This window comes from Chrysemys picta, chromosome 3 (assembly GCF_011386835.1).
Source record: "Chrysemys picta bellii isolate R12L10 chromosome 3, ASM1138683v2, whole genome shotgun sequence".
Classification (NCBI taxonomy): domain Eukaryota; kingdom Metazoa; phylum Chordata; order Testudines; family Emydidae; genus Chrysemys; species Chrysemys picta.
This window is the reverse complement of record NC_088793.1, coordinates 48,801,428-48,813,922: the sequence shown is the minus strand read 5'-3', so window position 1 is coordinate 48,813,922 and position 12,495 is coordinate 48,801,428. Positions and strand designations below refer to the sequence as shown.

The 12,495-nt window shown below is 44.4% G+C and overlaps 1 protein-coding gene across 6 annotated transcripts in view; it reads left to right on the top strand.

Moving 5' to 3' along the window:
- The first annotated feature begins 7,826 nt into the window (after window positions 1-7,826).
- Window positions 7,827-12,495, top strand: part of HMGCLL1 (3-hydroxy-3-methylglutaryl-CoA lyase like 1) — a 128,263-nt gene continuing 123,594 nt past the window's right edge. For 4 of the 6 annotated variants that reach the window (XR_002888141.3, XM_065587839.1, XM_005300203.4 and 1 more), the window contains exon 1: window positions 8,000-8,242. Coding sequence is in view for 4 of the 6 variants with exons in the window: in XM_065587839.1 (XP_065443911.1) it covers window positions 8,129-8,242 (114 nt within the window). In the remaining 2 variants the exon portion in view is untranslated. Of the gene's footprint in view, window positions 8,243-12,495 lie in introns of all 6 variants that reach the window. The other 2 variants (XM_024101610.3, XM_005300202.4) reach the window with 2 other exon arrangements.

Below are 12,495 nucleotides of genomic sequence, written 5' to 3'. Positions count from 1 at the left end.
AGCCCACCTCTGAACTTAAGTCCAAACAGAAATGGAAGAAATAAATGATACACACATTTACTTGCTGATCTCACATCACTTTACATAATAGTGCATTTGACATTTGCTTTTATTTCACATCACACATTATTTCAATTTATTTTTCATTTAGTTAGCAGAATTTTGTTTAAATGTTTTTGCCATGTCGATAAGTTAACAATTGTATTCAGTTATTTTGGAGCACGCATTTTTAATTACTCATTGTTTTGGCAAAACGCTATGCAGTAAATGGAAGAATTTCCAACAGCTGTTTTAAACACAGGGAAGCTACCTTGGCAAGTTAGTGAAATATTTGTAATACAAAGTTTAGCTTCCAGGGACATAAGATTCCTCCACTAACTGATGAGACCTGCTCTGAAGAAAATGTGGGCTATGTCTTCTTCTTCACTAATATAGTTATAATTGTCAGACAAAACAATTTAATATGGAGTTAAAAGATAGAGAACATAACAGTAACTTAAGGATGCAAGAATGTTAAAATATTGTTGTTATTTTTAAAAAGGCATTAGGAAGCCAGGAAATTCAGAATTAAGATTAAACTTTAAAATAAACCCAACCATTCAAAAAACATAAAAATGCCCACATTTATATACAGTTCTGGAAATGTACTCAATAACTAGTAGCTACCAGTTTTCTCAATGGGAACTCCTACCTGCTGAGCATCTTTGAAAATGTGGTCATAATGGTGCCCAAACAACCTTAATTCATTAAATGGCCCTTAAATATTTTGTTTGCACCTTAAGTTGGCATTTTTATTTTTTTAAAAGCAGAATTTGCTGGCCATAAGGGCTGCTCATTCATTTTCACTCAAATGTTGGCAGAAACAAATATTTAAATTGATACAGATGTATGTTAGAATGTAAAGTTTGTTCTTTATTATTTTAAACAGCACAATATTTAGAAATATTTCTAGTGTTGCCCCTTTGAGTGATAGTACATTTCAGGCCACGCAGATCTGTTTCCACTTGGAAGAGAAATTGGTGATTCAGTGTCTGGGTATTTTCTTAGTGTAATTTGTTTATTTACAAAACGAACACAATGAAAAAGAGGTTATCACACAAGCAACTTCCACCTGCAGAATCCTCTGCTAAATCACCACTACCCTACCACCAACAAGCAGCTGACTTGGACCTCTATCCCTTGGACTCTTTTGGAATCTCACAATTTAAATACAATGTTCCTTTTTTTTGCCTCAGCCCCTGGACTTCACATAGGAATCTAGCTAACCCAAAGCAGCTCAACTAGGATCATGTGACCTCGACAAGTGAGCCTAGGCATCAACCTATCGTATGCAGCTTCAGTGCATTACAAGGAATAGCAGAAAAAGTGTGACTGTCCAGACCCAGGGTGCTTTACTCTATACAATCTCTTTAGCAACTCTCTGGGGCAGTGAGAGTATTGTGCTCAGTGTTTATATACCAGTGACTCACAGCATGCATGGTATTGGCGTCTTTCCCCATACCAACAGAATAACCTGGTAGCAACTTCTGTTGTCAAAGGAAAACTTTTTTTTTTTAACCATTTATATGAAACATATTGCTAGTCAAAAACTGTTCCTATCTAATCTATCTTTTACTAACAAAACTAAAAACTGACACTGTACATTGTACCACTGATATCCTTGCCCCATTTCAGGAGAACCCATCCCGCTGATTCAGGCTTGGCCCTTCCTCTGACACTGACAAAAGGCTTACCAATTGTAGTGGTTTGAGAACTTCCTTGCCCACTCAAGGCAAATAGAAACCAGCGGCAGAGTGGAAGTGCTGCTCTTTGATTTTTGGACAATGGCAGCTGACATAATGGACTGAATTCCGTTACTCCACATCTGTTTTCAGAATGGAATGAGAATGGGGGATCAAAGGTTGTTTTAATATTCGTGCTCCCTCTATTCTGGGCTTGTTCAGAGGTCTTTTTGTCTCATAGTGAAGCTACTCTAATTTACTCTTCTTCTCTAAGAAGCAGGGAACAGGCAGAATGCAGTATAAGCTGGCTCTCTGTTCTGGCCCAACACTTCTACACCCTGATATTCCCGCTATATGTGGGGCTGACGAGGAGTCGACATGGAGTTGCTCTAACCCCTCCAAGCCTGTGAGGAATCTCTTCACCCTGTATTCCCTGGGGGACATTTGTACTCTCTTATGCTGCCTGATGGTGTAAATGGGGCTTAGTAGAACAGAGAGTTGGCTGCATCTACTGCTAGTACTGATCTTTTCTGTTGGATCAATAGGCAGTATTAATGGGGGCATCAGAAAACACTGCATATTTCATCTTATAAAAGGACAGAGTAGCATTTATTTGTAGAAAAGGCTTTGTGTGGGGAGAGGAATGTTAGAGAGGTGTGCGTGTGAGCATGTATGTTAGTGAGTAAAACAAAGACAAAAGCAGAGTCTGTGAGTAGGGTGGATAGCGTATGTCAAGGCTGGATCCCCACTTTGAACTTTAGGGTACAAATGTAGGGGCCTGCATGAAAACTTTTAAGCTTAACTACCAGCTTAGCTCTGGTTCCGCTGCCACCATTTCCCAATTCTAGATTCCCACCCTGGGAAGCCCTGAGAAAACCTTTCACCAATTCCCTGGTGAATACAGATCCAAACCCCTTGGATCTTAAAACAAGGAGAAATTAACCATTCCCCCTCCTTCCTCCCACCAACTCCTGGTGAATACAGTTCCAACCCCCCTGGGATCTACAACAGGGAGAAATTAACCATCCCCCCTCCTTCCTCCCACCAACTCCTGGTGAATCAAGATCCAAACCCCTTGGATCTTAAAACAAGGAAAAATCAATCAGGTTCTAAAAAGAAAGCTTTTAATTAAAGAAAAAAAGGTAAAAATCATCTCTGTAAAATCAGTATGGAAATTAACCTTACAGGGTAATCAAACTTAAAGAGCTCAGAGGACTCCCCTCTAGTCTCAGGTTCAAAGTACAGCAAACAAAGATAAACAAGGTACATTTACAAGTTGAGAAAACAAAGGAAAACTAACACGCCTTGCCTGGCTATTTACTTACAAGTTTGAAATAGGAGAGACTTGTTTAGAAAGATGTGGAGAACCTGGATTGATGTCTGGTCCCTCTCAGTCCCGAGAGCGAACACACTCCCAAACAAAGAACACAAACAAAAGCCTCCTCCCCCCCCAAGATTTGAAAGTATCTTGTCCCCTTATTGGTCCTTTAGGTCAGATGCCAGCCAGGTTACCTGAGCTTCTTAACCCTTTACAGGGAAAAGGATTTTGGAGTCTCTGGCCAGGAGGGATTTTATAGTACTGTACACAGGACAGCTGTTACCCTTCCCATTATAGTTATGACAGCGTACTTGCCTCAAAGTGGAAAACTGCCATGAGAATTATGGTAGCACCTATACGTCCCAATCATGATTGGGACATCATTCATGGTGGATGCTGGATAGAAGTAGACATGATCACAGACTTAAAGAGTATACATTCTACAATAGAATCAGACAAGGGACACATTTGGCCCATTAACATTAATGTAAGTTATGTAAATATCCCAAATGGAAAAAAAATGCCTAAGCAAATGCTTCCCATCACAGCTTTTGTTTTCTTTGTTACTCACCATAGCACTCATAGGACCATTCAAAGGGCTGCAAGATATCACCGTTACAAACACAACAGATAATCTCTCTGTGTTTAAATATAATGTAGAAGTTCTTTTCTATATGACTATATTATTTTAAGGTATAGCTATGGGCTAATTCTTGTGACTATGAAACTAGGACTAACCTAGAAGAATAGCCATTTTTGGTAAGTGTACCAACAGCTTATACTAGAATAATATGAGAAAGTTTGTATTGTTTTTGCAAAATAAAATGCCCTAGAACTGTAGTTTGAATTATTTGGTTAAATGACATTCCATGCTTCTTATGTTTTACACTGTGATCTAATTGGCAAAAAATAGCTATCTGACTGAGTTAGTGAAAGTATAGAATCCAACATCTGGGGAGATGTAATTTGGACTTTTCTGCTGATTTTGTCTGCTTTGAATGCCAGGTGTCTATCGCCTGGGGTGGAGTCTTTCTTTGGCAAAGTAAATCTATTACTAACTCTGAAAAGAATGGTGAATGATGCTGTTGCTAATGGAACTCTAATTTACTGCCACGACTTTTTAGAATCTTTTTAAACATGTTGTTACACTTGCCATCATTTTAGGACATCCAGACCTACCATATGTGAGAAGTCATCTATGTTTTTTGCCAATAAAACTGAGATGATGAAAGCTTTGTTTCTCCTTAGCTATTATCCACTATTGGTAGCACAATTGTTTTCTCTTTAGTCGTTGTCTTCTTTGTTGAGGCTGGAGCACATTACTCCTGTAATGCTTGCCAAAATTCTATGGCTTATTTGTTGTTTGAGGCTCACCATATGTGTCTTTTATTCCTGCCTAGTAGGCACTTTGGCTGCTTGCCAGTTTGGCACTTACTACTATCAGTGGTATGAATAACTCCCTTGCTTCTGATTCTGTCCTTGCTGTTCTGTCTTCAAACTACTCTTCAAACAACCGTTTTTTAATTCTTTTTTTTTTTAATGCAAAGCTGCTTGTAAACTATCAACCTATTTTTACCATGCCTTTCTTGGCCAATGTCCTGCACCACAGAGTGGAAAATCCAAGAGTTTGATCATTCCACTTATATTGATCTTCCTGACAACTATCTATGTCTTGCATTAGGAGAGTAAGCAGTAGAGCGTTGTGTGGGACTTGTGTAGAATCCTGCAGCAGAACCGGGATCCTGCGGGTCCCACAGGACCCATTGCCATAATACAGGAGCAGGTGGGAGTGGGAGTCGGTACTGCGGGTCCAGATGGGAGTGGGATTAAAAATAGTTCAGCATAGGGCTCTACTAAGCAGTATAGAAACATCACTTTTTAGTTTACTACTTCTTAGTAGTAGTCTTGCTGTACATTATACAAACAGACATGATAGACATGCTCTTCCCATTTTGCTGAATTTCAGTATAATTTGCTGTAAGATTTTTTAAAGGCATTCCTTTTAATAAACATTTGAAAACCTTTGACCAGAATACAGTGTTCCAATTAAATGATAGATTCAGAGAAGTATTACAATGATATACAGTTTTACAAACAGATTGAAAGCCAAAAGTCAGTCATATGTAATACATGCTCTCTATTCTGATGTATTAAACATATGAGTTATTCCATGTGTTCTGGTAAATTAAGATTATTGCATAATGTAATTACACTGCTCTACAGCCAAAATGCTTCTGAAATAAATGTAGGCAAACTTTACTAATTCTGGGTCACTGAGAATGAAAATGATGCTTAAAATTGTTGATTGGCTCTAGTTTTCAAGCTATGCTATTGGGTCAGTATATACAACCCTTGTCTTGGGAATGGCGGAGGATAAGTGAGTTATAAAGGGAAGGGATCTCAATTTAAACCAGAAATGACTAAAAAACATCTTTGACTGGATCTATTAATAAATCTATGACTGGGTTTGGACAGTACTTGCTTTTTAGGCAAAACAATGAATGATGCAATCTGAAGCTGGTATTGCGTCATACATGATATGAATTGCATCATGTTATTCCTAGAAGCAATTCAATAGCATAGAAATTCAATGTGTGCATTTTTTTGTTGTTCAGTTAAGTTTATATTTATTAAGGAGCCAAAATAAGAGTGAATATTCTTAACAGATACAGAAGTAGTAGAAGTAGTGTTTTTGGGAAGAAGGGGAATTTACATGAGGAGGAGGTAGAAGTTGATGGATAAACTCCATGCATGGAAAATAAGTGAAGAGACGTGTGGGAATGAAAAGACACGTGTGGAAAAGATGAACAAATGGGGAAATGAGGCTGACATCACTGGCAGAAAGAAAGAAAATGTGAAAAGTGACTGTCATATAAGCTGGAAAGGTAGGTATATACTATATATAAGTACTGTGATACTCTCACATGAAAGGTGCTAGCTACATGAAAGGCAAGAGTGCGAAGGATAATTATTTTTGTCAGTAAAGTATCTTCCTCTTCACATGTATCACTGAAACTAGAAAATTATCTGTTTTGTCACAGGGGAACCAAGAAGTAAGCACTCAGTTCTGCTCCCAATAAAGTCAATGAGTGTTTTACCATTGACTTCATTGGCCCTAAATTACATGCAGTAATTTGGATTGGATATTTAGAAAAAAAAACATCAAATTCTCTGAAGTTGTGGAAATATAAGAAGTTTGAGTATAGATTCCCCCCCCCCCCCCAAGACTACTGAAGGGACATAAGAAAGAGAGAAAATATACTAGCTACCTAAAATGTTAATCAGTGGGGAAATACCCATGACACTTACTGTAGGTAAATGCACTTAGATTTAGAATTACAGAGATGATCATTAGCAATACTTTTAAAGCCCTTTTTCTAATTATATTTCTAAACAATTTTACCATTTGGAGCTTCCATTATCACTAAGAAACTACAAGCTTCCAAAGTATACTATCATTTTCTATTTTTATCTTTTACAATAGCACTCAGAATTCATGAAAATATACACACCTGGGAAGTTTTGGAAGCACAAGAAATGCAGGATTGAGCCTTATAGCAGCAAATACTTTAAGTGCTTTAAAGTATTATGTGTATGAGCCCAAGGCTTAAATTCAGACTTGGCTGTAAACCTGATGTTCTTTTGCAGAAGATGACCTCTGGAGAGGTCAGTGAATTTAACAAGTGTCCAGTGATATCAAGGAAAGTAAATTAATTAGAAAATCTCAAATGCATATGGTATTCCACTTGAGAAAGTGGCTTTGGAAAATTGGCTGAGCAGACCTCCTGCTGAAGATGACAAAATATAACTTGCTGTTTTTGAGAAACCTGTTAACATTTGAAAAATATTTCTTTCCATAGGTCTTGTATTACTGTTGCTCCAACAAATGAAAAGAATAAATACAAAAGTTTTTTTTAAATGCTTGTAAATGATTCACTGCCACATGAAGGACCAAATGATGTTAAAATGTCTTATTCAGAACCTTTCTTGTAGTTCTGTAATACAAAACCAAAATATATACATACAATTTGGTTTTACTGGGGAAAAACCCAACCCAAACCCAACAACCACAATCCAACCACCGTATTGAATATTCAAGATGCAGATATGTATTTTAAAGTACGAACAACTTGTGCTAGTAGCTTCTTATTATAATATCAGTTTTCTCCTTCTTTAGCTATAATATGTTCCTGCTCATCACCCAGTTCCCATGCTGTTGTATTGTAACTTGTCAAAGAAAATCTCCAGGTAATTTTTAAAATGTTATAATTAATTGTATAATTAAGTGTAGCTGGTTGCCCTGTTTCTACATATGTCCTTCAGTGCCTGATTCCTGAGGTCCTTTGCACAGCCCAAGTTCCGTGATCTCATTTGAAATGTCGGGTGTTCAAGGAATGGGCCCTGACTAATCAGGTTCTCTCTTGTATTCTTATTATTACAGCTCTAGAGGCCTGGCCTAATATCTCACAGGCCTGTTCCCATCCCTTGTTTCCATGCCTGATATGGAAGAGCGATGGGTCTGTACCAAAAGTTCTAGCACTTAGCACCCCCAAAACTATCTGAAGGTCGCAGCTGGCTCCTATACAATGTGTGGACTAAGGCCGCAAGGCTGTGAAGACCGGGGGCGGTGGCAGTTCCCGTGCGCCTGGATGGAAACGCTGGGTCTCCCTGCCCGCAGGCTGCACAATGAGGGACTTGAGGCGTGGGACGGTGTAGGCGGGCGGATTCCAGCTGTCCTATGCTCCTGGTCAGCGCGAGCAGCAGGGGCGATTGCTAGAGCCGCCGGGACTGCTGCAGCTCCCCCTGCGCCGTGCTGCAGGGAGCGGCGCGGCTGGCCGGAGCCTGCTCCCTGGTGGCGCCGCGGCCAAGCGCAGGAGGCTGTTGCCGCAGCAGCGTCGGGAGCGGGCGAGGCGGGGATGCAGGATTCCCCCGCTCTCCGCCAATCACACGCGCTCCCCAGGCCCGGGCTCCAGCCACTGGCTGCGGCGGGCGCCGGGCCCGGCAGGGCTCCGGGCGGCGGCGGCGTGGGGGGATGCGGTGACCTTGCGGCTGGGCGGCAGGCGCAGATCGAGCGCCCCGGGGCCGGGCCATGGGCACGGTGCCGTCCGCGCTGAAGCACTGCCTCAGCTATCAGCACCTCCTCAAGGAGCAGCTCTGGATCGGGGAGCCGGCCGCGCCGCCGCCTGCTCTGCATCCCGGGCAGGTACCGCCACCAGCCGGGCCTGAGGCGGGCAGGGAGGGAAGGAGCCGGGGCAGGAGGAGCTGCAGCATCCATGGGCTACCAGGGCGCGTTCTCCAGCAACAGCCCCCATCCCGTACCTGCCTGCCGCCCCCTCCCACCTGACAGTTGCCGCCTCTCGCCCCCACTCCCTACCCTGCAGCCCCCTCCAACACCCACCCATCTGCCTGCTGCCTTCTTCCATGCCCACTCCTTTGCCTTGCTTACCTAATACCCACTCACCTGTGTGACTCCTGACCCTCCCCCGCTGCCTCCTCCCACCCCCACTCCTCAGCTTGCAGCCCCCTCCAGCACCCACTCATCTGCCTGCTGCCCTCTTCCATGCCCACTCGTCTGCCTTGTTTACCTAACACCCACTCACCTGTGTGACTCCTGACCCCCCCCCCTCCTTCCACCCCCACTCCTCAGCCTGCTGTCTCCTCCTATCCCCGCTCCCCTGCCTGCTGCCTCTCCTGTGTGTTCTTCCCTCCCTGTCCTCTGGGTACTCCCCTGCTGTCCCCACCCCCAGCCAGCTGCTATTACACCTGCTCCCCCCCGCCTTCTGATTACTCTCCTGCTGCCCTTCCTATCCCCTCTCTAGTGGTCCCACCTATCCTATCTACCTCACTCAGCCTGCAGCATTTCAACCCTCATAGCAAAGTTTTAAGTAATCAAAAGAGGAAAATTAAATTCAATAGGTGAGACATTGAAGGCCCCTATAAATGTGCCTATTAGTAGTCCCAGACTGCCTGCCAGGGAAGCACATATAGAAGATTGTTTGGTCATTTGTTTATTATTGATTTGGTATTTTAAACTACGGTCCTTTTATTAACATCACTGCTAAACATATGCAGTGTCCTTTCAGGGCGGTGGTGGCACTATATAGGAGGAAAAGACAATCCATGAGGATTTCCTTTTTTAAAAAAATCCCTGCCCTCCATTTATAGACTGCCCCCAAAGTGGAAGAATTCCTGTAAAGCTATAGGTGGACGACATCTACTATGGCAACCACTATTGAGGAGCCATGCTACCAATTTTGCCCTTTCAGTTTTAGTTAGTGTTACCAACTGTGGCTGGATGAATTCCTGGAGGTTTCATCACATGACATTACCTTTAATTAAAGATTAATCTTTAATTCCCGGAGACTCCAGGGCAATCCTGGAGGGTTGGCAACCCTAGTTTTAATTTCTATAGCTACATTTGTTCAGACTTGCATGTAAGCAGCTTACATCGACCTTACTCTGTAAGTAGCTACACTAAAACGTAGCTCCCACCGATTAACTTGCCTACTACACTGACTTAATAACTCCACCTCCACATGAGGTATAGCACTTAAGTCGTTGTAGTTAGGTCGACGCAGTGTCAGTGCAGGCACTGTGTTGCTTACATCGACTGTTGCTGCCTTTCAGAAGCCATCCCACAGTGCCCCACGCTGACAGTGAAATCAGTGCAAGTGCTGCTGGTGAGGCTGTGCACCGCTGACACAAGGAGCATAATGTGGACATGCAAAAGCAGTCTAATTACTGCGGTGCCTGTAATTCGACATAACTAATGTCAACTTAATTTTGTAGCATAGACTTGCCCTAAGTGGTGGCTGGAGTCCTGTATGAGCTGCTTTTCCTCACTGTTTGGCCTGTGCAGTGGTGTTTGAGTAGGGATGTAGGCAGGGGATATTTAGGTTAGACATTAGGAAAAACTTCCTAACTGTAAGGATAGTTAAGCACTGGAACAAATTACCTAAAGGAGTTAAAAAACAAGTTAGACAAATGCCTGTCAGGGATGGTCTAGATCAGTGCTTTTTAAAGTCCGTCCGCCACTTGTTCAGGGAAAGCCCCTGGCGGTCCGGGCCGGTTTGTTTACCTGCCGCGTCCGCAGGTTCACCCGATTGCGGCTCCCACTGGCCGCAGTTCGCCGTCCCAGGCCACTGGAGGCTTCGGAAAGGACAGCCAGCACATCCCTCGGCCTAGGCCACTTCCCACAGCCCCCATTGGCCTGGGATGGTGAACCGCGGACGCAGCAGGTAAACAAACCGGCCCGGACCGCCAGGGGCTTTCCCTGAACAAGCGGTGGACCGGCTTTGAGAAGCCCTGGTTTAGATAATACTTAGTCCTGCCTCAGTGCAGGCAACTGGACTAGATGACCTATCAAGGTCCCTTCCAGTACTACATCTACAGTAACTCCTCACTTAACGTTGTAGTTATGTTCCTGAAAAATGCAACTTTAAGTGAAACAATGTTAAATGAATCCAATTTTCCCATAAGATTTAATGTAAATGCGGGGGTTAGGTTCCAAGGAAATTTTTGGGGGGGCACACAAAAGGCATTATATACTGTACAGTACTGTACTGTGGTGGGGAGGTGCCCCTGGCTTACCCCTGGAGCTCAGGGCTGGGAGTGCAGGGTCTGGGAAGGAGTCAGGGTGTGGGAGGGCGCTCAGGGTGGGGGTGCGGTGTCTGGAAGGGAGTTAGGGTGTGGGAGGGCGCTCAGGGTGGGGGTGCGGGGTGTGGGAGGGAGTTAGGGTGTGGGAGGGCGCTCAGGGTGGGGTGTGGGGTCTGGGAGGGAGTTAGGTTGCGGGGTGTGGGAGGGAGTTAGGGTGCGGGAGGGCGCTCAGGGTGGGGTGTGGGGTCTAGGAGGGAGTTAGGGTGCGGGGTGTGGGAGGGAGTTAGGGTGCGGGAGGGCGCTCGGTGGGGTGCGGGGTCTGGGAGGGAGTTAGGGTGCGGGAGAGCACTCAGGGTGGAGGTGCAGGAGGAGGCTCAGGGCTGGGGCAGTCAGGAGGTGCAGAGCACTTACCTGGGGTAGCTCCAGTTTGGTGCAGGGGGTGTGCAGGTGGCTCTATGCATTACGGCACTGCCCCCATGGCCGCGATTCTCGGAGCCGCAATTCTGGGAGCTCCCCCCGGCAGGCAGGGCCACCCAGAACGCAGGGGCTTTAGGGGCTGCATGGTCCTGGGATAAGGGAGCCCTGGGGCCCTGGCCTGCAGCTCTAAAGCCCCCTTTGGAATGCAGCCTTGCGAGCACGGGCTGGAGAAGGACTCAGGAGGAGCAGGGGCAGCCACGCAGCCAGCGGCCAGAGAGAAGCGGTGCTTTCCCCTTCAAAGTGCCGCTTCTCTCCGGCTGGCTTTGAAGGGGAAAGCGCCGCTTCTCTCCGGCCGCTGGCTGCGCGGCTGCCCCTGCTCCTCCTGAGTCCTCCAGCCCGTGCTCGCAGGTCCACATTCTGAAAGGGGCTTTAGAGCTGCAGGCCAGAGCCCCGGGGCCCCCTTATCCCAGGGCCCTGCAGCACCTAAAGCCCCTGTGTTCCGGGTGGCCCTGCCTGAGTGGGGGAGCTTCCCTGCTCGCTCCCTCCCAGAAAGTCCTAAGCGCCGCCAAACAGCAGTTTGGCGGTAAGGGAAGCCCTGGGAGAGAGGGAGGAAGGGAAGGGGAGGAGTCGGAGAAGAGTAACTTGTGCAGTGCTCCCTTGTAAAGTCAGCCAAACAACCTTATAAGGGAGCATTGCACAACTTTAAATGAGTATGTTCCCTAATGAAGCAGTGACGTAACTTCAAAACAACGTTAAGCAGGAGGACCTTAAGTGAGGAGTTACTGTATATGATTTTGTGGGCTGACTACTTAATAAATGCTTAGTGTAGAGTTTCCAGAGCTGTATCTAAAGCATATAATAGTGTCTAATTTGAGAGGCCTGAAGGGTTTGCATCTATAATTTTCCATTTGTCTTGTTGCCCTATGTAGTTACTTGTTTCAAATATCCCTGCAGCCATTTCTGAACTAGAGTAACATAGTCTTGTTAGAGGAACTAAAATCTGGGGAGGGAGGGAGAGTGAATGGATTAATGGCTAGTTATAGGGCCCATAGAGTTTACTAATATCTGTTTTTATTTGTTTATTTGTTTTTATTTGTTTGTTTACTTGTATCTTATACATAAATATTAATTTACTCAGAACAATCTATTGGACACATAGCTAGTTTACATAACTCCATGTTCCTGTTACAGTTACCTCATCTTCCCACTCCTGTTCCCTTCCTTTGTTTGTTACCCCCCACTTGTTGCATTTTCTGTTGATTTAGATTGTAATCTCTTCAAGTGAGGTACTATCACCTACCATGGGGCCCCAATCTAGATTGAGGCCCCTGAGCACTACCTTAATATAAATTATTATTAATGGTTCTGATGAAGATTTTACAAAATTAGGTATGTGAGAATTTCCATTTATAGGAAAAGCTGGACATTTGAATAATTTGAAAT